This window comes from Capricornis sumatraensis, chromosome 3 (assembly GCF_032405125.1).
Source record: "Capricornis sumatraensis isolate serow.1 chromosome 3, serow.2, whole genome shotgun sequence".
Taxonomy (NCBI): Eukaryota; Metazoa; Chordata; class Mammalia; order Artiodactyla; family Bovidae; genus Capricornis; species Capricornis sumatraensis.
In genome coordinates, this window is record NC_091071.1 from 172,008,864 (window position 1) to 172,034,499 (window position 25,636).

Below are 25,636 nucleotides of genomic sequence, written 5' to 3' on the forward strand. Positions count from 1 at the left end.
GATTTTAAATAATTATGTTTAGTTTCATGAAAGATGATGCTCTCAATACCATCTTGGGTACAGACACATGGTGGTGGTGGGTTAGTTGCTAACTCGTGTCTGACTCTCGCGATCGCATGGACTGTAGCCTGCCAGGCTCGTCTATCCATGGTTTTCTCCAGGCGACAGTACTGGAGTGAGTTGCCATTTCTTTCTCCAGAGGATCTTCCTGACCCAGGAATCGAACCCAGTTCTCCTGCATTGCAGGCAGTTTCTTTACTGATTGAACTATGAGGGAAGACATTAAGGTTTTGGTTCAATTTTATTGACAATTCCTAGATTCTTTCTTGTGCTTAATAAAGTATTAAGCTAACTCACCTGTATCAGCAGAGCAGCTGATATAAAACAGGGAAAAACTGAAGACTCAGATTTAATCCTTGCTGACATTATGCTTTTATTCAGTGGTTTTACAAGGAGTTCTTATTCCTTGAGCACATCCTCAATTTAACTGTAGGGAAGACATCTGTGATCCAACGTGGAGACAGACTGCCTCAAGATTTAAAAACCAGTCCTATGACCCTGAAGATATCATTTAAATCACCATGGTCTGGGTTCCCTTATCTGTAAAAAGAGAAGGTAAACTTCAATCCCTAAGATCTCCTCCAATTCTCACACCCGTGGATCAAAAAAGCAGTGATTTGATGGTGAGATGACAGTGATACAGTCATTTCCTTGAGTAGCTGATGACCAGGCAACATTCAAAACATACACAGTAGGGACTTCCCTGGCAGTCCAGTGGTTAAGACTCAGTGCTTCCAATGTAGGGGGGTGCAGGTTCGATCCCTGTTCAGGGAACTAAGATCCCACATGCCACACAGTGTAACCAAAAACTAAAAAACAGACAAAATAAAACATACACACTGGGAGAAAACTGTGGCTGACATAGAAAGGGTACCACAATCCAAACCATCTGAGAGGTATTTGGTGGTTAATGAACAGCTGCTGATCGTTGCAAGCTTTATTAATATGACAGAACATTTCAAGCTTTAGTTCCGAAGAACATGTACCCACATAGTTAGCTAGCTCATTAAAGAAAAAAAAAATTCCCATTTTGTCAAAGTGGGGAGGCTGGGGGATACAAGAATTCCAAAGAGGAACAGACTAAGAGTTCCCAGTAGCTGAACACTTGTCATTATAATTGACCTCAACCTCACTTGGTCTATTTTGAGCTTAGTGGTTCAGCAGAGATACAACGAAATGGAATTCAATTTATTATCAAACCAACAAGAGAGTCAGTCACTGGAGTAAAGAGCGAGTCCCTATCCGCTTCCTCTTTCCTTCCATGGTGGCTGTGGAGTGACTGTCAGCGTCCCACCAGGCCCAGGGTCACGGCTGAGTCATTACCACTGCCCTTCCCCGCAATCAGTGGCACTGAAGGGACACGTCTGAGGAAACTGGTGGCTAGACTATGGGACTTCTCTCTTTCAACAGGGAGACCCTCAATAACTATCTACATTGTAATATTTACAGAATTTTGGCCAAAACCATACATTAATAAACCTAACACAAAGGATAGTGAGAAAGAATTCTGACCACTGAATAGTTTTTAAAAACAAGAACATGTTTATATTTCATCTAATATTTGACACAGAACAGGCCACATTTAAATAAACACATTAAATCTTCAGAACATTTTAATAGAAGTTTTGGACCTTGGATATGACAAATACTCATATAAGATGCTTCCATGATTTCTTTTGTGATTTATTTTTATAAACATGATAAAATATAATAAAAATTTCTCATGTGAAATACTTTTCTGCAACATTTTACAAGTTAATCAAATGTAATCAAATGTATTTCACAATAGATTTTGCTGTGGTTGTTTAAAGAGAGAGTTCTCATGATTTTAGTATTATACAAATTTAAGTTGAGACTATACTCAGAAAGAAGTTTAGAAAATGGCATTACAAAAGACTGGGAGTGAGTAGTAAAAAAAAAAACAAAAACACAAAACCCATGCAGGGCTGCTGGGCAGTGACGAATCAGAAGCTTTCACTGCCATAAGTCTTCAGTGCGGCCAAACTTAAAAACGAGTCCTCTGTAAAAAGAACAAGAAATATCACATGACTGGCTGAGTTTGGGAAAAAAAGACGATGAGAGATTTAGAATTGTGGGGAACTAGCGACAAAGAATAACTGATGAGCTGTATGGAAAAAACCCACGGGATGTATCAGAACAGAAACCGATCATTCTATGGTAGTAAGCTCTGCCAAGCCGTTTACCACAAGCTACCCTGCAACCTGAACTTCTGTTGTCCCTCTTAAGAAGTTAAGTGTTTAGTGTTTAACCATTGTTTAAACAGTGTTTAGTGTGTAACCATTATATGTCTGATATTACCTAATTCCTTTAACAAGCCTTTTCTGAGTCAAGACGGCAGTGCGAGAAGCTACGGTTATAGAGGTAAGATGCAGTCCCGGCCTTCAAGTTGCTTATGCTCTTGATGACACAACGTGGTAAGTAAAGGGGGTCGGGGTGGGGAGAGGCATATATACCACATGTTAAGGGAGCAGAGAATGTATGGGGATTTTTTTTTTTTTTTAATATTTATTTCTTTGGCTGTGCCAGGTCTTAGTTGTAATATGGGATCTGGGATCTGGTTCTCAGACCAGGGATTGAACCCAGCTCGAACTCTGCATTGCAAGCGCAGTCTTAGCCACTGGACCACCAGGAAGTCCTGTATGGGGATTTATTTTGCCTGAATGTGTCAGGAAAGGACTTACAGAGGTGGTGATATTAGAAGAACATGGAAGGATAGCAGGAGTTTGAATGGCAGAGTGGGAGAAGCAGGAGCTGGTGGGATGGTGAAGATGTTTTAGGGGAGGAAATGGCAGATCAAAAGGCAAAGAGGGGAAAAATAAAAAAGGCAAACGGGAATAAAAGACCACAGGTCCTCAGGCAAAGCCCCAGAGGTGGACATGTCAGGAAATGCCCTCACAGAGCCTACACTCTAGGTTTTATTTTGGGAAGTGTCTATAGCTATTTTTTATGGCTTCAGTTTAAGAGGGCAGACGCATAAGAACACACACACACACGCACGTTCGTTTGGGTTTTCCTGTATGATCTTATGGAAAAACCTGAACAAAGTTTTTGGCTAATTCATATATACCTCGATATAAATACCTCTGGCGTAGTAGAGCAGGGGAGAGGTCCAATATGGCTAGAGTACAGTTTAAGAGACAGGAGAATCAGAAATGGCAGCGGCCAGGATTTAGCAAGCCAATTGACCAGAGGGGCAAATTGCCCACAAGGGCCTTCGGGAGCCTCAGATGACTCAAGCGGGCGGGCACCAGTCTGTGATCTATTAAAGGCAGCTCAGGCGCAGGCAACACAGGAGCCGGGACTACGCAGAGACTAATCTCCGGGTAAAAGAAACAACTTTGGCTCCAGACGATTGTTGCTGAACCAGGGCCCAGGATCGGCAGATCCTCTAGTTTTTCAAGAGTTCAGATTTTTAGGTAAAATACCTTCATTTTTAAATGTCAGCTCAATAAAACAAAACAATACTGTTTTGAATTTTGCTGGATGGCCCCTAGTGGCAATCTCTTCTATCAAAGTGTTAGTCACTCAGTGGTGTCAGGCTTGTTTGTGACACCATGGACTGCAGCCCATCAGGCTCCTTTGACCATGGAATTTCCCAGGCAAGAATACTGGAGTGGGCTGCCATTTCCTAGTGTTTTAGAAGGAACACTGATAGAGGAAAACTGGACCCAAGAGAGATATCAGTCAAGAGTGTGAAGTGCTCACGAAAGGATGAGAATGACTGAACCTAACGAAGGAAATGGACACAAAGAGAAGAGGGTTAAGACAATCCAGAAGGAAACTCATCAGGGCTTGGATGCTGGGGGGCTAAGGCAAGGGAGAAATGAAAAGCAGACACTACAATGGCTTCTGCTGGTTCTCATCTGTTTTCCAATTTCCAGTGGATACTCAAAGATATACACTCAATCAAAATGGTCAATTTTAAAACGTTTCATAGGAAATTCCCTAGCGGTCCAGTGGTTAGGACTCTGCACCTCCAGTGCAGGGGGCCTGGGTTTGCTCCCTGGTTGGGGAACTAATATCCTATGAGCCGCTCAGCACAGCCAAAACAAAATAGGTTTCACAGGCCTTTATAAAGGTAAGCACTTGAGTGTTTTTTGATGGAAAAAAAAAAAAGCAACCAGGAAGTCGCCTATACCCTCTCATGGAATTCTCCTTTATAAAGGATTTCATAAACCTCCCAAAAGTGACTGATCTGTGTTCTTCCAGGTAATTTCAAAACTACTGCTACAAAAAAAGAAAAACCAGAGTTGGGTATGAGGGGCCCCTACTCCACAGAGAACTTAAAAGAGGCATGGCTTAACTTTAAGCCCTAGCCACCAGATGCAATCTGCAACCTTAAGAGTTTCTTAGGCAAGAGTCAGTCCCTTTTGCGTTGTCAGATGGTTACCTTTGGTACTGATTTCTATTTCTGATTTCTGAAACAACAGTTTCTAAGTTTGTTGCTAAGAACTGTTCTGTTATAATTCAAAAATGGTAGGCAATCTGCTACAACTATTCTGACAATGGTGTCTATTAGTTGGATTTAACTTCTATTTGCTTACAGTATTTTCACAAAACCGAATTAGTTTTAAAGAGTACAATAGCAATACATGAGAAATTAACCAAACTTGTTGCATAGAAAAATAACATTTTATAACTAACGAGACAAGCCAGCAATTGGTTTTTAAGGTTTTGTGAAATGCGATAACTATTGTATGAACTTATGTGTTTCTTCCCTCATTGGAAAAGAGAAAAATTTCCCACAAATCTCTCAATCCTCTGGCTCCTCCTCCCTGCTCTGACAGGAACTTCTCTGCTGGAAATAGCATCTCAAGGTGGAACTTACTTTATCCTCCACCTCTGCTAGAGCAAATAATGATTATAACACAGAAGGCTGCTGTTTGCCCTTCCCTGGCTGGTTCTTGGTAAGTCCCCTCCCCACCACTCCATCCTGAAGCTTTTCTGACCCCTGCCTCTGACCCTGTTACGCTACTTTCCATTGGCTGAAGTTGTGGGACACTGAATTCCCATGAGCACCTCTAACCCTGTGGAGATTCTGGAGTACTGAGTTCAGATGCCTGATCCTTCTTTAAAGATGCTCAAGCCTCAGTGTTATAGCTTGAAAGGAAAAGAAATTCTAAACATCAAAACTGTCCCTCTAATAAACACATGCTATATAATACATCACCCTACAAAGTAACAAATCTACCCATATTTACCAAATTTACATAACTTGGGGAGTGAGGTTGGTTCACTTCCTATTTTTCAAGTAGAGTGTTAACACTCGTTAAAAAAAAAGAGACGGGAGGGCAGGAAGGAAACAGAACTAATATTTAGCAACTGGTTGAAAACAAAGGAGGAAATGTTAATTAAACTCATTCGAAATTCCATCCTCCTGGAGCCTGAACTTCAGAGTCAGATAGGCTGAATGTTAGCCACACAGTCTGAACATGATCTCTGTGCCTATTTCTCACATATAAAATGATGGTAACAATGGAGCCACCTTCAGAGTTTTGGGAATCAACTGGGAGCATACATGTAACACACTAAGAATGGTGCCTTGCACATAAAAATTGCTCAAGAAACTTTGGGCATTATTCTTTTCTGCACAAAAATCAATGGCTTAACATTAGAATTAAAAAAAAAAACAAAACTCTTCAGTTTTCTCCACTAGTTTCAAGATGCAAGGTGTGACCCAAAGAGGCTGTATATCTTGCCACATGTAAATTCACATTTTTCTTATTTCTAAACTGATTTTATAACTGATTGCAAAAATGCATTGTGGTGGAATGGAAAAAGTGTGAATACCAACTGCTGGCTATCATTAAAGGGTAACTATTAGCATTCCATGAGTGGTTCAAGTAGACAGGGGTTATCTATCTCCTTTCAGGAGGTGGGTGGGAAGGGACAAGGAAGGGAAGGGACAGTCCTAGAACAGACTGTCCTAGAATATACAGCAGTTTTGTTTTTTTAAAAAAACCTTTTCTGGATTAAGGACATTTTTGAAAATTTGATGAAAGCCATAGGCTCTCTTCCCAGAAATAAACAGAAAAACCAATGTCTTGCATGCAGACATGTCTGGTGGTTCCCAATCTTTAGAAGCCTACCCATGGAATGGGAATTAAGGACTCCCGATACATAGGATAAAGAGAAGTTTCTGTTGTTTTTTGGGGAGGTGGGAGGAAGAGGGAGGCTAGGGAAAGGAGAAAGGGCATGCCCTATACGTCCAGAAAAGAATGAACATCAGAAAAGATTAGTGATGGAAAGTATTAAGGTTTTTAGGGTCTAAGTAATCTTTTAATTTGTCACTACATCAGAAGGATAAAAAAAGGTCAAGGCTTTACACCTCAAATGTCACATACAAATTCAAGTGACACCAAGGGCAGAAAGAACCATAAAATGCATTCAGAAACAAAACTTTAAGGAGAAATGGTTTTAAGCAGGTTTTCATTAAAAGGAACTGTTAGAGATATAAATTTTAAATGAACAGTGTCAGTGCTAGGTAACTAAATCTATATGAATCACGATTCTTCATTAAAGGGGAGGTGGTGGCATTAAAAAAAAAATCAATGTATGTTTCCAAGGTTGGCAGTAAACCAACTCACATATTAAAAATATCGGTCTCAGTCTCATTCTTCATATTTTATGACAATAACATGGGGGAGAGGCATTAGACAGGGAGAAATTAAGCAACTAAATACGGTAAATGACATAAAATTAAGTATTATTTTAAAAAAAGAAAAAAAAAAAGATAGGATGAAGAATGCAAAACAAACTTACCCAAAAAAGATGAAGGCATTTTGGAAAAATACAGCAATCCCAGGGTATACTATGGCTTTTTCTATAAAAGTAATTGTAACAGTTAGAGGTGCATGATCTCAAAACATTCAGTTTCTGCTAAACTGGTGAATATCAGTTTTCCTGCCTAACATAATCGATTTTTCTGGCAACTATGATTGGTGTGGTTATTAAATGACACAGTACATACGAGTGTAGTTCTGGTTTAATAAACGGTAGCTTCCTTCATTTACTTAATAAATACCGAGTGCATACTGTGTACTAGTGCTGCTGAATGTGCTCAGGATAATGCAGTAAATAAAACAGGCAAAATGTGTGCTTTCGTGGCGCTAAACACTGTTGAGAATAAATAAAAAGAAAAAGTCAAGCAGGAAAGGTATTGGAAGTGTACTGAATGAGAATATACAGGTGGCCAGAAAGACCTCATGGGAAGGTGACGCATGGAAAGGTATAAAGGACACGAAGAAAGTGAGGGCAGGAGCCGTGCAGAAGCAGCAGAACAGCAAGCACAAAGCGCCGGGGTGGGAGCGCGCCCAGTGCATTAGAGGGGCAGTCGCGTGGGCCAAAGAGAGGGAAGCAGGAGACGGTCAAGAAGGACGCGGCGCAGGGTCGGGGCGCGGTGCAGATTCTGCCCAGCCTCACAGTCGTGCTGAGGACTCTGATTTTCAATCTGGGTGAGAGGACAATCACTGAAAGGTTTTGAGCAACAAAGTGACTTGAGCTGACACCCTTCAGCAGATCTGGCTGCAGTGCAGACAGTAGACTGGGGTGGGGGGCCGAGGGGAGCGAGGGGGGGTAGGGGACGCAAACAAGCTATTTTAGGAAAGCAGGCCGCAGACTATCATGGATGGAACCAGGGTGGGAGCAACACAAGAGATAGAAAGTGGTCATATTCAGGATGTACCTGAATAGTAGAATCAACAGAATTTGTGGATGGACTAGGCTGTGGGATGTAAGACAAAGAGGTGTCATCTTTGACAGGCCTTAGCCTCCTGTGTTTTGGGCCTAAACACCTGGATGAAGAAAGTAGCCACTAAGATAGGAGAGGCAGCCAAAGGACCATTTTGTCCCGATTTTATCCTGGACTGAAGTTGAAATTCTCCTAAGTTTTTACTATTGGAGCTGTCAGTGATCAGTCAATGACAAACCGAGGAGTGATAAATAGCAACTTTTCCTCCTAAGAGTTTTAAATTACTGTGACTACCATAATAGCTGGTTTGGATAGGCCCTCCGTACTAGAAAGCCACATTAAATAACCATTACCACTAGAATGACTCATAAAGGTTCTATACACAGGCACTTCATAAAACTACAGATTTGCTGCTAATAATTCTCAAAGCATAACTTGGCTTCAGAAGCCTTTAGGAAAATAACTTCAAAGTCTATGAGATGACCACATTTCTACAAAAAGGGGCTCTGTATTAATAGTTGTTATCTAGGAAAGAAGAACTATCAGTAATTTTACTTTCCTCTTTTGAGCTCTTTTATATTCTCAGTTTTCTACAATGAATAACAATTATGCAATTCACATGATAAAAAAGTAACATTTTTGTTTTTAAAATATGACGATGATAAATTTTGTAGCAGCAAGGGAATTTCGTATGATAGGCATAAGGCTAGGTTCAAAACTATATTTATACTATGATTACAACTATTTGAGAAACAAAAGAAACCAAAGAAAATATACCAAAATATTTAAGAGCAGTAAGATTATTAGTTTTTCTTTTCTTTCTTTTCTATGTTTTTAGCAACATGGTTTTATAATAAATTACATAAATAAAAGAACCATAAATATTTAAAACTGCCTATCATTCCTACCTGCAAGATTTAAACAATTTGAATAAAAAAAAATCAGGAAACCAATCATTTTAATCCAAGAAATTACATTTTATCCAACAAAGTGAAGTGTTAAAATATGAGCTAGATTAGATTTCTGCTGGTCGGGTTTGGCAAATCATTAATATTTTATTTTTTACTATGATAAGCATAGTTGATTTTACCTAGAACACTGAATGAATTTCATATTTTTCTGGGGTCCCTCAAGGCAAAAATTCAATCAGGGACCTAAGAGTAGGTCTCCTCTTAGCTTGTCTCAAACTGGTCTTATATAGCAGATATGCATTAAGTGTTAATTCACTTTTTTATCTAAAAGAAGATGATGATATATTATCAAGGAGGCTGAGCTCAATAAATTTCAATTCTAGGATGTTAAAGCTTTGCCTGCATATTTTTCAGCAAGTCAAGACTTGCCAAATAGCTGGACAAGGTATGTGTTCTGCTTTTGAGGTTTCTGGAAGCCAAACAGAAACAAGGTATGGAGCTCTGCCCCATTCCTTCTAGGCTCTAGATGAGAAGAAAAAATACAGGAGAAAGGAATACTAAAAACACAGCAAACAAACAAATACAAATATAGATTAGGGAGGGGGGTTCCTGGGCACAAATGCATTGCTAGTAGTTGGCTGAACTATACAAAGAAAACTTTATTCTAAGAAAAAAACAACTTTAATGCAAAATTTCAAAATTCCATTGAAGTAAAAGGTAAACCGCGTTTTCTCTTACCTTTAGCAACATACCCTCCGAAAAGAATCCACATCGATGCAATCAGAGAGCCAAAGGCCAACATGAAACCAATGAACAGCCAAATGCGAGCCCCTTAAGAGAAATAATATTTTACCAGAATTGTTTCTTATATGGCAGCACTCAGTTCAATTAGTTTTTCAAAAGAAGTCAAAAACCCAGAGAGAAAAACATGTGCAGTTGCCATCAGAGTCTAAAGCAAAGAACAGTGGGAACTGCGCTAAGGGCAGTCAGCGTAGACGCTGGCCGTTTCCCTGTCGACTTTTGTCTTTATATTTTAAGTGCCTAGACTGCATTAAAATTACATTAACAGGGAAAGACAATCAACTTACAAATCATATTTATATAATATTTATGAAGAATTACTATAAAATAAACAGAGTAATAGCATCCGGTCCCATCACTTCATGGCAAATAGATGAGGAAACAATGGAAACAGTGACAGACCTTATATCCTGGGCTCCAAAATCACTGCAGATGGTGACTGCAGCCCATGAAATTAAAAGACACTTGCTCCTTGGAAGAAAAGCTATGACCAACCTAGACAGTATATTAAAAAGCAAAGACATTGCTTTACCCACAAAGGTCCGTCTAGTCAAAGCTATGGTTTTTCCAGTAGTCATGCATGGATGTGAGAGTTGGACTATAAAGAAAGCTGAGCACCAAAGAACTGATGCTTTTGAACTGTGGTGTTATAGAAGACTTATGAGAGTTCCTTGGACAGCAAGGAGCTCAAACCAGTTAATCGTAAAGGAAATCAGTCCTAAATATTCATTGGAAGGACTGATACTGAAGCTGAATCTCCAATACTTTGGCCACCTGATGCGAAGAACTGAGTCACTGGAAAAGACCCTGATTCTGGGAAAGATTAAAGGCGGGAGAAGGGGATGACAGAGGATGAGATGGTTGGATGGCATAACCAACTTAATGGACATGAGTTTGAGTAAGCTCTGGGAGTTGGTGATGGACAGGGAAGCCTGGCGTGCTGCAGTCCATGCGGTCGCAAAGAGTCGGACACAACTGAGCAACTGAACTGATTGAAACAGAGTCATTAGTTCGCCTAAAGTGAATTCTGAGATGAGTTTATTTAATTAGAACAAATGCATTTTAATAAAAACCCTGCCTTGTTCAATAAAGCACAGCAAATAATGTTATATGTAAATTTCTCATTTCATACCCAAGATATAAAACAACAGTTCTGAAATAATAAGCTCTTATTTATAGATGTGATATGATACACAAATACAACCAGCTCTGGAACCCCAGAGCTGTGCTAACATTTATCTCTTCATTTAGATTTTACAAGGTCACAGTGTATCAGTATATCTGTATTGCTCCTACTTAAGTTCATCTATTGGTAACAGAGAGTGAACCAGAGAGAGTCTGAAAACACAGACCAGAATTGACCACTGCAGTTCTTTTTATTTCATTAGGGCGGGGGGAAAAAAAGTCACCTGAAACTTGCCTATATTCAGGTTTATTTTTGTATGGATATAAGTTTACCATTTAAAATGCTCAATAAGTATCTGTCTCCTCAAATTTTTGACTAAATTGGACCCTACAGGAAGCTGTGCTACAAACATCCTGGACTCTGCCTACCTTGGGCACATGGCCATGGGGTCCAGGGGACATGAATTCCTTAGGGGAGAAAGGCAGGCCTAGGTAAATCTAAGCACTACAACTCTATTATCCTATTCAGTTTTGCAAGATTAAAAGAGTTCTGGAGACTGGCTCCACAATAAACATGAATGTACCTACTACTGAACTGTACACTTAAAAATAGTTATGATAGTAAATTTTATGTTGTATATTGTGAAACATGCCAAAAACTATGAATCTAAGCTGTATCAAAATGCTAATTCAATCAAGTAAGGTTGGCAAAAAAGGGAAGAAAATAATTTATATAGTAAAGCTTCAAGTACTAGAAAGTCTGTTTTGCACTTGGCATAATGCATTCTTCATTATATACTGTTTTTTACTATACACTGTATACATTTATATCTATACAGTACTATTATTGCACAGGGTTATATACTCAAAACTCTGTATTCTGAACTATTTGGCAACCATTGACCAAATGCGACTTTTACCTTAGGCCTTGGAACCTACAACCTCTCCTTAGACACATCTCCATCCTAGCCCTGATCTGAAGAAGTCAGACAAGTGGCCCTTACATGTATATTTCTTATTTTAAGAGTGTACAGTAAGATGTTATTTGCATCTATTTACCTGTTTGACCCAGGCAACCTTCACTGTAACTGTCACCTCGGACTTGTCCATTTGATACTGCATTAATCCTGCGTGAACAAAATAAAACCAAGAAATCAGGGTCTCTGTCTCTAAGAGGAAATTATCCATGACATCAAACTGCCAGGTACAATAAGCTGTTGTTGTTGAGTCGCTAAGTCAGGTCCAATTCTTTGCCACCCCAATGGACTGCAGCATGCCAAGCTTCCCTGTCCTTCACTATCTCCTGGAGTTTGCTCAAATTCATGTCCACTGAGTTGGTGATGCTATCTAACCACAGAGTTCTGCAAATTTAAGTCTTCAGGAGTCTTGATACCACAATAGGCAAGGCCCCTCAATCAGTATCCTGTAATGTACTGGATATAGTCCCCAGACCAGCAGAATCAGCATCACCTGGACATGCTTTAAAATGAGAATTCCCTGGTTCTACCCCAAGTTTACTGAAGCAGAAATTCTGGGTGTAGGGCCCAGCAATCTGAGTTTGAACAAATCCTTTAGATGATTCTGATTCTTGTCAAAACTTGAGAATGAAATTCTTAGAATTATATCTTGCTAAGATTGGAATGATCTTTAGCTTGGTTCTATCCAGTTTTCTGTTTGTACACATCAGACATACTCAGCACAAAGAGTCGCAAGCAGTAAAATCTTGCTCTGTCAATCCCTGACACATGTTCCAAACATAAAAAGTCTTTCACTGAGCTTTACAGAATACCACTCTAAATTGAGACAGCCTTGCTTTCTCTAGAGGTCTGCTCTGGGGACTTCCCTGCCATTTCAGTGGCTAAGCCCCTATACTCCCAATGTGTCTGGGGGCTGGTGGGGGTGGGGGTGGGGTGGCAGGTTGGGGGTGGGGCCTGGGTTCAATCCCTGATCAGGGAACTAGATCCCACATGCTGCAACTAGAGTTCCCATGCTGCAACTAAAGAGCCAGCTCAGCCAAATAAACAAATATTAAAACAAGAAGAACAGAAGAAAGAGGACCGCTGTTTTTCTTCCTGAGTCCTTTTCGGTGATCTGACATTTCAACCACAACCCATATGTTAATTTGGTAATATTTAAAAATCTTTACTCAACTATATGTAAAACATATTTCTCTTGTGACAATCTGTGCAAGTCGCGTCACTAGCGATGACACTTACATTAAGAAGGCTACGGTTGCTATAACACCACACGCGTGGTAGGAATGGTTGAATTCGTCCATGTGGGGATAAATGACAGCTGCATCTATGATAATCCACCAGCCTGTAAAAAACTAAGAGAAACCACAGGAGCAGAAATGACAGTCATTTCATCTCTTACTGGCTAAAAAGCAAAGAATCTAAGTGAAGAGATCCCTTCTAATAAAGTCCAAAATTTTCTTAAATGTTCCAGCAGTTTCTTGCATATCATTAGCACTTGGCTTAGTATCTGATGAAAGACTAGATACCCTAAATCCCACAGCTATTATTTATTAACACAAACTTCTTTTCTAAGATGATTACAATCATTCTTTTATACTGTCATTTAAAAAGTCTGTGATCTAGTTTTTGTGAACTAGAAGTAAATTATATTTCATGGCAGGAGAAAGGAAAAAAGTCATTTAGACTTGAACTGACAAGAGGAGTGGCCTGTTGCTGATGATAAAAGCCTCCAGAAAGATATTATTGAAAATGAAAAAACAGTACTCAAAATAATATGGGGAATAATTATTATTGATAGAATTTTAGCTAGTCTCTTACTGCTGTGAAATAAACAATGTGCTGTGCAGCACTGCTTCCTCTTTTGATGAATTATAGTGCAGTCTACAGATGCTTTCAGGGGTGATGCTAAATTCAATTAAAACACAAAATTATACTCATCTTAATTGAATTTGGCTCTGGAAATTATCAAGGGCAAACATAAAATGAAAAAAGACATTAAAACTGCATAAATATTTTTTATCACTTGAACAGACACTCACAATAAGATGATATTAACCAAATTCTGACATGTAGTTTAGCAGATTTGGAAAGTAAATCCCCTTCTCTATCCCCACTTCCAACCTTGACCTAGTTAGCTCTGGGAACTGCCATCTTTAGGCAATTATTTATAAATAACTATTTTAGGTTAATCAAATTATTTTTCCAGGTTACAGACAGATCTATACTCTAGTAATGACATTTTTACTGGGCAGCACAAGTATTCTTTTGCCTTTTTTTTTTTTTAACCCTTTGAGCCCAACATACTCAAGATATTTTCTTCAGAGACTAAAATTCAAAGCTTTTTTTTTAAAATATAAGACCAAATTTCTATAGTAGTTTTATATTTCGACATTACTCTGGAAAAATTTAGGACAATTATTTTTCATAGATTATAACTTTCAAGAGGCTAGGCAAAGAGACGTATTTAAACTTAGATTTTTGTTTGTTTACTTAAAATTCACTCTTTAGAGTATATGTCAACATTAGAGCACAAAAAAATATCACATGCCTTGAAGGATTTGTATTATAAATAAGAATTTTACTCTATAAATTACTTCTAAACAATATATTTTAATGAGCTCTTTATTTATCTAATGAGACTGAAAAGTTAAGTTATGGAGAAATGCAGTCATATCTTTTGAATGGTTTTGACCTGATTGTTTCTTGAACACTTCTTGGTAACTTCATGTACTCATTAAAAGGAGGCATAATCCACATTGTGAATAAACACATAAAATCTACTCTCTCACTATACTACGCTTTATGCAGTAAAAGAAAAATAATATCAAATTTCAAGCCACAATGTCAACTCTTTAAATGGAATACCTAAATCCTCTCATAAATAAAAATATCAACATTTATTTTTAAAAATTCAGTGGTGAAAGATAAAATACATAGTACATACTTAAAGAAATCACACAGAATTCAAAATACATAAAAACAAACACATCAAATTAAGGAAGGCCCAAATGATCAAGGACACTTACTAGAACACCAGCAGCAATGGAAGCAATAGTATTGCGCTTTTCCCCCCAGTCAATGCACTCTGAGCACCTCAAGCCTTCCAGAAATCCAGACATTTTTTCAGGTCACTTAAACAAACAAACAAACAAACAAACAAAACTTAATATAGTACTCCTAGTGAATTGCTTCAAATCTGACTTATGTTTCTAGAAAATAACAGTTTAGGAATAATTTAATAAAAATGAAGTTAAAAATACTTTATTTGCTACATATACTTCAGAATATTTGGGATTCAGCTTTTGATGAATTTCCCCAAAACTCTGGAAAACAAAGTGTGGACTCATTTAGTTGTGTTCTTTTTTTTTTTTTAATTTAAAAAGATGATTTTAAGCAAAAGTGGGTATCCAAATATTGAAAAAAATTTATAACGATTATTAACTTTAATTCCAAACTAAGTTATTATGTGCTTTAGATATTTAGAGTCCAGAAACACTAGCACAGTGAAGAGACAAATGATAAAATTTTGGTTCTGAGTTAAAGTATGGACTCAGATGAAAAATATTTCTCTCAGCAATTTACACATTTTATCTATAACATGTTTCTTCACGTCAAGTCCTTTCACTTCATTATTTTTTTCCAAGCCTGTCTTTTGGCTTCATTTCTATGTAAAAGTGAAAGTGAAAGTCGCTCAGTCGTGTCCGACTCTTCGAAACCCCATGGACTGTATCATGGAATTCTCCAGGCCAGAATCCTGGAGTAGGTAGTCTTTTCCTTCCCGAGGGGATCTTCCCAACCCAGGGATCAAACCCAAGTCTCCCGCATTGCAGGCAGAATCCTTACCAGCTGAATCATAAGGGAAGCCCTCTATGTAAAGAACAGCCATTTCATTTTAATAATCTCTGCCTCTGATTCTAACGTTTTCCAGCCAAAAGAAAGCACAAAATTGAAGTCAGTATTAATTCAGACCATTAAAAAAGGAAAAAGGGAATAACGAAAGGACAGGAAAAGAAGGAGGGGCTTCCACTATGGATCAGAGGGTAAAGAATCCGCCTGCAATGCGGGAGACCACAGGAGACACGGGTTGGAGCCCTGGGTCGGCAAGATCCCCTGGAGGAGGAGGGCATGGCACCCCACTCCAGTATTCTTGCCTGGAGAATCCCATGGACAGAGGAGCCTGGTGGGATACAGTCCAAAAGGTCGCAGAGTCAGACACGACTGAGCGATTAAGCACGCGCGCGCGCGCACACACACACAACGAAAGGAAGGACGAAACCAAAGAAAGAAAAACGAATCCACTGCTAAATTACCACGGATAAATTACCATAGACGATTACACAAAACATTCCTTTGAGCTGGGCTATACAGACCTGGTGTGAGACACATCCATATTATCTGTCTCAGAATATGAAAAAGCCTGCCTTAAGTGTAAATTGTTAATCAAGCAAACATCCAAATTCCTACAGTGAATCTTAATCTCTATGAAGCTACTCCGTAGTTGGCAACCGGGGTTGTTATAAAAGTAACGAATTCAGTTGGAAACTCCCTTTTAAGAATGAAATTAAAAGCTGTGTTAATAGGCCTTGAGGACAAGTCTAATTTTGAAAATTAACTTAAAAAAAAAATTCTTCCCTGGGAGGAACAGCAATCCACTATCTTTTGCTTTCGATCTACCCCGATGACTCCACCCCGAATCCTCCGTTTTTTCTTGGTTTACGACCCGCACACTCAACCCCAAACTCCGCCCCTCCAGATTCCGGGGAAGTGAGGCGTAGAGGGTGGCCAGCGACTGGGGGAAGACGTGGGAACGAGATCTAGCTCTTCTAGCTCGGCCATGTCCCTCGCCGAGGGGACCAGCCGGCTTAAACTCCTTCCCGAGTGCCAGCTTCCCCAGATCTAAAGTAGCGGGGGCGGCGGGGAGGAGCATGGTGATTTTCGATTTTCAGGGATCCTGCGACGTCCAGGGGAGGGCACTGTCCGGAGCGCGGAGGTGGTCGCCCTCTCCCGCCCCCGGCTGAGCACAGGTCAACAGTAAGTGGGCAGGAAAGAAGGGTCCAGCAAGGCGCTGACTTGAGCCTGCAGCTTCCCCAAGAGGATGGACGCAACGACCCAGGCAGTATCAGCCGGGCAGACGGTTCCGGCCTCAATCGGCCGGCCCCTCCCCTTCCCCCGACTCCGGCCTGGTACTTACAGTTTTAAGTCCAGCCTGGCCGGTGCAGTAAATCCGGAGCCCGGTGTCGCGCCGGGGCCGGGCCTACTACTACCTACCCCTCCAAGTTCCAGCCAAGAAAACACAACACCCACCAGCCGCCGGATACCCGGATGGAGCAGCCCCACCCCCAGGGCTCGGTCGCGCATGCGGAGACGGGGCAGAGAAAGCGGGGCGTGGGTAAAGAGGCCCGGCTGGAGGAGGGCCGGAGAGAGCCACGCCCACCGCGCGGAGTCTCTACTCACGCCCCCACGGGCTGTCAGTTCAGTCGCTCGGTCGCGTCCAACTCTTTGCGACCCCACGGAGTGCAGCACGCCAGGCCTCCCTGTCCATCACAAACTCCCCGAGCTTACTGAAACTCATGTCCACTGAGTCGGCGATGCCATCCAACCATCTCATCCTCTGTCGTCCCCTTCTCCTCCCGCCTTCAATCTTTCCCAACATCAGGGTCTTTTCAAATGAATCAGTTCTTCACATCAGGTGGCCAAAGGATTGGAGCTTCAGCATCAGTCCTTCCAATGAATATTCAGGACTGATTTCCTTTAGGATTGACTGGTTTGACCCCCTTGCAGTCCAAGGGACTCTCAAGAGTCTTCTCCAATACCACAGTTGGAAAGCATCAATTCTTGGAAAGTCAGCTTTCTTTATAGTCCAACTCTCACATCCATACATGATTACTGGAAAAACCATAGCTTTGACTATATAGACATTTGCCAGCAAAGTAATGTCTCTGCTTTTTAACATGCTGTCTAGGTTTATTTTCCAAGGAGCAAGCATTTTTTAATTTCATGGCTGTGGTCACCTTCTGCAGTGATTTTAGAGCCCAAGGAAATAAAGTCTTTCACTGTTTCCATTGTTTCCACATCTATTTGCCATGAAGTGATGGGACTGGATCCCATGATCCTTGTTTTTGGTAGCCGTTCCCTTCTCCAGGAGATCTCCCCAACCCAGGGATTGAACCCTGGTCTCCCACATTGCAAGTGGATTCTTTACCGGCTGATCCACCAAGGAAGTCCAAGAATACTGAAGTGGGTAGCCTATCCCTTCTCCAGTGGATCTTCCCGACCAAGGAATCAAACCAGGGCCTCCTGCACTGCAGGTGGATTCTTTACCTGCTGAGCTAGTTTGTTAACATGATACTAAGTCCAGGAAATGCTCAAAATTGGCTTTAAGAAATATATCGAAGAGACCCTGCTTTGCAGAAAGTTTTCACTTTCATCTCCAGTTCAAATGATTCGTTAACAAAATAAGCCCCTCTTTCTATACAAATAGATAATATTAATACTTATTAGAGAATTATCTAGCTTACTTTCAATATACTAACATTAAAAGAAAAGAGAACTAATAGAGGATACATCACTAAATAGGATTTTGACCAACTTACAGACTTAAACAGTGCTGGGAAGTCCCGTAACAGCACATTTGGAATTCCAATTGGGAAAAGGTACTAGGAAGCACTCCTTGGGGTGAGAGATGAAAAACTGCAGTTTGGAGTTCTCACTTATAATCCCAGGGCATAAACTGATATCATCATCAATTTGTAAGCAAATTGCAGCTCTGGTTTCTTGTTAATGCTGTTTGTTTTGTCATGTGAAACTTGGAATGTTGTTAAGCCTGGGGCTTGGTTTACCAGACCCTCTCTGGGGCCTCAACAATCTCAAGATTCATCCCCTGTATTATCTATGGTGCTACGAGGCTTGCACCCTCCTCAGGCAGTCCAGGAAGGTTAACAAACAAGATCAGAGGCCTGCTTTGCTTTGTCTCTGAAGTCTAAACAAGATTATCTATTTCAGTTCAATTCCTGGGTTGGGAAGATCCCCTGGAGGAGGGTATGGCAACCTACTCTAGTATTCTTGCCTGGAGAATCCCTTGGACAGAGGAGCCTGGAGGGCTACAGTCCATAGGGTAACAAAGAGTCAGACAGGACTGAAGTGACTCAGCACACACAGTCTCAAAGATCTGAGGACTAGTTTTGCCTTGTGTGCCCATTTTGTTAATAGGCTTCATCCAGAGCGCCATGGTTTGTTACGGGAATATAAATTAGAATCGGAAGTCACTTCCCTCCCAGAGCTTCAACATTTTGCTGAACATTTTGAAAGAACAGTAGAACAGAAAAAGGCTATCAGGCAAATAAATTCGAGGTAACAATCCTGACCCAACTTCAAGTAGTACATTCCTACTCCATGTTTTGACCCTATTGGTAGAGATACTTGTAATCATAAGGGACATTGGTAGATTGGCCCACTTTTAACAATCCAGTTGCCCTATAAGAGAGCCCACAACTCCCAGATTCTTGTGATGACTGTCAACAATGATAAGGCTCCAAGAAGTTGCCCAGTAAGATACTTTCTATAATTCCTTTAACTTAAGAATGAAAATTAAAGTAAACTTAAATAGAGAATTTCTACCATATTGATAGATACCAGAGCAGCTCTATTCACTTATTTCTTTTCTTTCTTTTCTTTTTTTTTTTGGCTGTTCCACATGACTGGCGGGATCTCAGTTCCCCATGAGGGACTGAACCCAGGCCATGGCAGTGAAAGCCTCGATTTCTAACCACTAGGCCCCCAGGGAGCCCCTTCCCACCCCCCACCCCCCAACCCTATTTACTTTAAAACTGTCATGGCGGCTTCCCTGGTGGCTCAGCAGTAAAGAATCTACCTGCCTATGCAGAAGACATGGGTTAGATCTCTGGTCCGGGAGGAAGATCCCACGTGCCACAGCGCAGCTAAGCCCATGTGCCACAGCTATTAAGCCTATGCTCTGGAGCCCGGGAACCATAACTACTGAAGCCTGCACCGCAGTGAGAAGCCCACAGACTGCAACTACAGAGTAGCCCCCACTTGCCACAGCTAGAGATACGCCCGTGCAGCAGTGAAGACCCAGCGCAGCTGATACATAAATAAAAATTTAAAAATATTAAAAAGAAATAAAGCCACATGATACATGAAGAACTGCCTCGAAGTAATGTCAAGTTCAAAGAATTCCTTTATTGAAACCCATAACTGTTGGCTCTTTCTCTGAAAGTGATGTTTTACTATTATATGATACTACCCCTGTGAATTTCCTAGATACAGCTATTTACGATTTACAATAGTCAAGATGTGGGAGCAACCTAAATGTCCATCAGCAGTTGAATGGATAAGAAGTTCAGTATGTGTACACACAGCACATAAACGCACTCACCTCCATGGAATATTGAAGTGAAGTGAAGTGAAGTCACTCAGTCGTGTCCGACTCGTTGCGATCCTATGGCGCCTACCAGGCTCCTCCCTCCAAGGGATTCTCCAGGCAAGAGTACTGGAGTGGGTTGCCATTTCCTTCTCCAGGGGATCTTCCCGACCCAGGGATCGAACCCAGGTATCCCGCATTCCAAGCAGACGCTTTAACCTTTAAGCCACCAGGGAAGCCCCCAATGGAATGTTACTCATCTGTAAAAAAGAATGAAGTCATGCCATTTGCAGCAACATGGATGGACCTAGAGAGTATCATACAGAGTGAAATAAGTCAAATAAAGACAAATATCATATGATATCACTTATATATGGAATCTTAAAAAATGATACAAATGATCTTATTTGCAAAACAGAAATGGGCTTCCCTGATAGCTCAGTTGAAGAATCCACCTGCAATGCAGAAGATCCCAGTTCAGGCCACCCACTCCAGAATTCTGGCCTGGAGAATTCCATGGACAGTCCTTGGGGTTGCAAAGAATCGGACACCACTGAGTGACTTTTTCTTTCATTTTCGCTTTCACAAAACAGAAATAGGCTCAGAGAAAACAAATTTACAGTTAGCAAAAGGGAAAGGAAGAGAGAAGGAATAATTTAGGAGTTTGGGATTAAGAGATACAAACTACTATATACAAATAGATAAACAATAGGACCTACTATGACACAGGGAACTACATTCAATATGTTGTAATAACCTATAAGGGAAAAGACTCTGAAAAAGTATCTATCTATAAGTGAATCACTTTGCTGTATACCTGAAACTAACACAATGTTGTAAATGAACTATACTTCAACAAAAACTTGTTTGTTTTGGGTAGAAGGAAGACTGGCTTTCTGCATTATAAAGCCAAGTAAAATTATCATCAGGAGAAATAACCTTAGAATTTCCAGACTCATCTGACACTGAGGCATTATGTATTCTCCAAGCCCAAACTGATTGTCCTAAGGAGACTACTAAATTCCATAAAGTAAGGATGCTATTTGGCCACCTGATGAGAAGAACTGACTCATTGGAAAAAACCCTGATGCTGGGAAAGATTGAAGGCAGGAGGAGAAGGGGACGACAGAGGATGAGATGGTTGGATGGCATCACCGACTCAATGGACATGGGTTTGGGTGGACTCTGGGAGTTGGTGATGGACAGGGAAGCCTGGTGTGCTGGAGTCCATGGGGTTGCAAAGAGTTGGACATGACATAATGGCTGAACTGAACTGAGCTGATAGATCTCTCTGAAATCCCTGATACTCTATGGGCCTCTTTCATGGATCTGGAAATAATAAAAAGTCCCAAACTCATTAAAGTTCAGAATGATCCTTCTAAACCACTTCCTAATTCACCTCAGTACTCCTTGAAGCCTGAAGCCATGCACAGGCTCACCCCTATAACAGAAGATGCAGTAAGCTAGAGGCTTATTATCCCCTGTATCAGTTCTTGCTGTGTTCCTATCTTGCCTTTAAAGAAACCCTGTAGACTGGGATGGAGATTTGTTTTTTTGTTTTGTTTTGTTTTGGATGGAGATTTGTATAAGACCTTAGAGCTGTAAGCAAAAGCCATTGTGATACTGAAGTTTCTAGGGGTACCAAATCTAATTACTTTGTTGGCAAATATACTAGCCAAGTCCAAATGCTTTAGTAGTTGTAGACTTATGCTCTGCTTTCTTCAGCATCCTTGTGGACAAAGTAAGGCAGTGTTTGCTTTTACTTGGAGAAACCAAGAGTCTTACTGGACAGCAGTGCATCAGGGGTTTACTGAGGCTCCCTCATACTTTTCACAAATTTAACATCGGGATTTAAATACTCTTCCAGAAGTTCTCAGAGACTCTGCCTTGATTTAATATGTAAATGATGTGCTTCTTTGTTCCTCATCCCTGGAGAACTCAGGAATCAATTCAACGTATCTGTTACAATGACTGGCTTATAAAAGCTGTAGTGAAGTCGCTCAGTTGTGTCCGACTCTTTGTGACCCCATGGACTGTAGCCTACCAGGCTCCTCCGTCTATGGAATTTTCCAGGCAAGACTACTGGAGTGGGTTGCCATTTCCTACTCTAGGGGATCTTCCCGACACAGGGATGGAACTCGGGTCTCCCACACTGCAGGTAGACTCTTTACCATCTGAGCCACCAGGGGCTCCTATAAAAAGCTGTAAGACCTCAAGATAAACCTCAGTTCTCAAAAGAGGTAATTCATTATCTAGGTCATGAATTCTCTGCAAAAGGAATCTTTCTGTCTTTAGCAAGTATAAATACCATTCAAAATTATCCTAGACCTTAAGGATTCCTTTGTCTTGTGGGATATTGTAGGTCCTGAGTCTCATATGTCTTGATTGGCTTCCCCACTCTGTGAACTAAAAATAGCACTCGGAAGTCTCTTCCTTGGGGAATGAAACATGAGGAAACCTGTCCTGAATTCAAATGGGCTTTGTAAAATCCTCCCACATTATTGCTCCCAGTATATTCTAGACCTTTTGTATCGTTCATCAATGAATGGAACGATTGGGGTTTAGGAGTCCTCAAGAATGTGAAGGAAAATAATAGACCTATAGCCTATTATAGGAGCTTCCCTAGTGGCTCAGAGGGTAAAGCGTCTGCCTTCAATGCAGGTAGACCTGGGTTCGATCCCTGGGTCAGGAAGATCCTCTGGAGAAGGAAATGGCAACCCACTCCAGTACCTTTGCCTGGAAAATCCCATCGACGGAGGAGCCCAGTAGGCTACAGTCCATGGGGTCGCAAAGAGTCGGACACGACTGAGCGATTTTGCTTCACTTCATAGCCTATTATAGCCTGCAGTTGGACCCATTAACCAGGCCAGACCCAAATTGTTTGAAAGCAGTAGCCACAGGGGACTTTCCTGGAGGTTCAGTGGTTGGGACTTCACCTTCTAATACAGAGGGTGAGGGTTTAATCCCTAGTCCAGGAGCTGGGATCCCACGTGCCTGGTGGCCAAAAAACCAAAATATAAAACACAAGCAATATTGTAACAAATTCAATATACGCTTTCAAAAATGGTCCACATCCAGAAAAAAAGTCTTAAAATTTTTTTTTCAGCTGCAATCACTAAAACTGTAGAGTCCTCAGAACTTTTTCAGGGAAATGACTCATATCTATAGGTTCCTCACGCTGTGGAAAGCTTACTACATACTAAGCATTCACTGAATTTCTCAATCAGGAGACTAACATTTTATGAGATTCTGTTCCTTCTTGTCTCTTTCAAGCCTGTGCATTCTTTGCTGTAACTCTTTAAACCCTACTACTCTCCTGCATTTACCCAACAAAAGAGAGATGTATAGCTGTGTCTAATTGGTTCCTCAAAATTTGACTCTTAGATTAGATTTACAGGAAACCCATCAGCCAATCCAGAATTAACATTCTATGTTGATGGTTCCTACGCCAAAAATTCTGCAAGGAAATATCAGACTCTTATGCTTTTAATACCTGAAATGAATTATAATACCCAAATTTAAAAAGGAAAGTTCTTCCCCAACTTAATTCAGCTCAAGTTTCAGAACTGGTTACCCTGACTCAAGCCTATGAGTTAGCCAAAGATAAACGGTAAATAAGTATACCAATCAGGTATGATTTTGGAGTAATCCATGATTTTGGTATACTATAGAAACAGGAGGAATTCCTAACATCAAATGGCATGCCTAAAAAAGACGGACCACCGGTTGCTGAGCACCTGTCTGTATTATTACTGCCTTTGTAAGTTGCTATGATAAAAGTTGAGGCTCATACAAATCAGACTGTGAATATCAAGGAACTCTTATAGATGATGTTGATTCTAAGGCTGTGACTCATGAGATTCTTAATATTCCAAAACTCTGTAATGAATGAACTCCACAAAGGTGATTGAAACCAAATCAGTTATGATAACTTATTTAACAGACAAGCAAATGTATCTGTATTAGGAAACAAGAGTGGCACCAAGAACAGATGCAAATTTAATATAAAAAGATGACTTGGGAAGGCCCTGGATGGTCATCTGGTGCTTCCTGAATCCCTCAGATTGCTATTATTATAAGCATTCCAACTGATCACTGTGGGATTGACCAAATGATTCAAATTAGGAAAAAATACTGCTGGGATAACTGTTCTAAGATGGTGTGAAACATAATGTTTAACCAGCCAATCCCAGGACCTGGGTGAGTTCAGGAAAGGGGCTCCAGAACTTCTGCCTCACCATTTGAACATTTGCATTTAGATTTCATTCCTTTGCCTCCTTCTGTGGGCCATCAATATGTACTTAATAATAGTATGTCTTGGAGAAGGCAATGGCACCCCACTCCAGTACTCTTGCCTGGAAAATCCCATGGACAGAGGAATTTTCTAGATGAGTAGAAGCTTTTCCATGTTGGAAAGCTGATGCTACCACTGTAGTAAAGAAATTACTAGAAAATGTTTTTCCCCTTTAAGGAATTCAACGGGACTGGAAAAGATCAGTTCATTCCAATCCCAAAGAAAGGCAATGCCAAAGAATGCTCAAAGTACCACACAATTGCACTCATCTCACACGCTAGTAAAGAAATGCTTAACATTCTCCAAGCCAGGCTTCAGCAATATGTGAACCTTGAACTTCCAGATGTTCAAGCTGGTTTTAGAAAAGGCAGAGGAACCAGATGTCAAAATGCCAACATCCGCTGGATCATGGAAAAAGCAAGAGAGTTCCAGAAAAACATCTATTTCTGCTTTATTGACTATGCCCAAAGCCTTTGACTGTGTGGATCACAATAAACTGTGGAAAATTCTGAAAGAGATGGGAATACCAGACCACTTGATCTGCCTCTTGAGAAACTTGTATGCAGGTCAGGAAGCAACAGTTAGAACTCGACATGGAACAACAGACTGGTTCCAAAATCGGGAAAGGAATACGTCAAGGCTGTATATTGTCCCCCTGCTTATTTAACTTATATGCAGAGTACATCATGAGAAATGCTGGACTGGATGAAGCTCAAGCTGGAATCAAGATTGCTGGGAGAAATATCAATAACCTCAGATATGCAAATGACACCACCCTTATGGCAGAAAGGGAAGAACTAAAGAGCCTCCTGATGAAAGTGAAAGAGGAGAGTGAAAAAGTTGGCTTAAAGCTCAACATTCAGAAAACGAAGATTATGGCATCTGGTCCCATCACTTCATGGCAAATGGATGGGAAAACAGTGAAAACAGTGGCAGACTTTATTTTGGGGGGCTCCAAAATCACTGCAGATGGTGATTGCAGCCATGAAATTAAAGGACACTTACTCCTTGGAAGGGAAGTTATGACCAACCTAGACAGTGTATTAAAAAGCAGAGACATTACTTTGCTGACTAAGGTCCGTTTAGTCAAGGCTATGGTTTTTCCAGTGGTCATGCATGGGTGTGAGAGTTGGGCTATAGAGAAAGCTGAGTGCCGAAGAATTGATGCTTTTGAACTGTGGTGTTGGAGAAGACTCTTGAGAGTTCCTTGGACTGCAAGGAGATCCAACCAGTCCATTTTAAAGGAGATCAGTCCTGGGTGTTCATTGGAAGGACTGATGTTGAAGCTGAAACTCCAATACTTTGGCCACCTGATGTGAAGAGCTGACTCATTTGAAAAGACCCTGATGCTGGGAAAGATTGAGGGCAGGAGGAGAA

The 25,636-nt window shown here is 40.7% G+C and overlaps 1 protein-coding gene across 1 annotated transcript; it reads right to left on the reverse strand.

Annotated features, from left to right (window-relative positions):
• Window positions 1-438: 438 nt before the first annotated feature.
• TMEM50A (transmembrane protein 50A) lies at window positions 439-16,913 on the reverse strand. Its single transcript, XM_068968052.1, has 7 exons — window positions 16,777-16,913; window positions 14,612-14,716; window positions 12,825-12,937; window positions 11,668-11,735; window positions 9,421-9,513; window positions 6,844-6,904; window positions 439-2,080 (listed from the first exon to the last, which is right to left on the reverse strand). Exons 2-7 carry the CDS (start codon window positions 14,702-14,704, stop codon window positions 2,035-2,037), a joined length of 474 nt encoding a protein of 157 aa, XP_068824153.1. The 5' UTR covers window positions 14,705-14,716; window positions 16,777-16,913; the 3' UTR covers window positions 439-2,034.
• Between the last annotated feature and the right edge of the window lie 8,723 nt (window positions 16,914-25,636).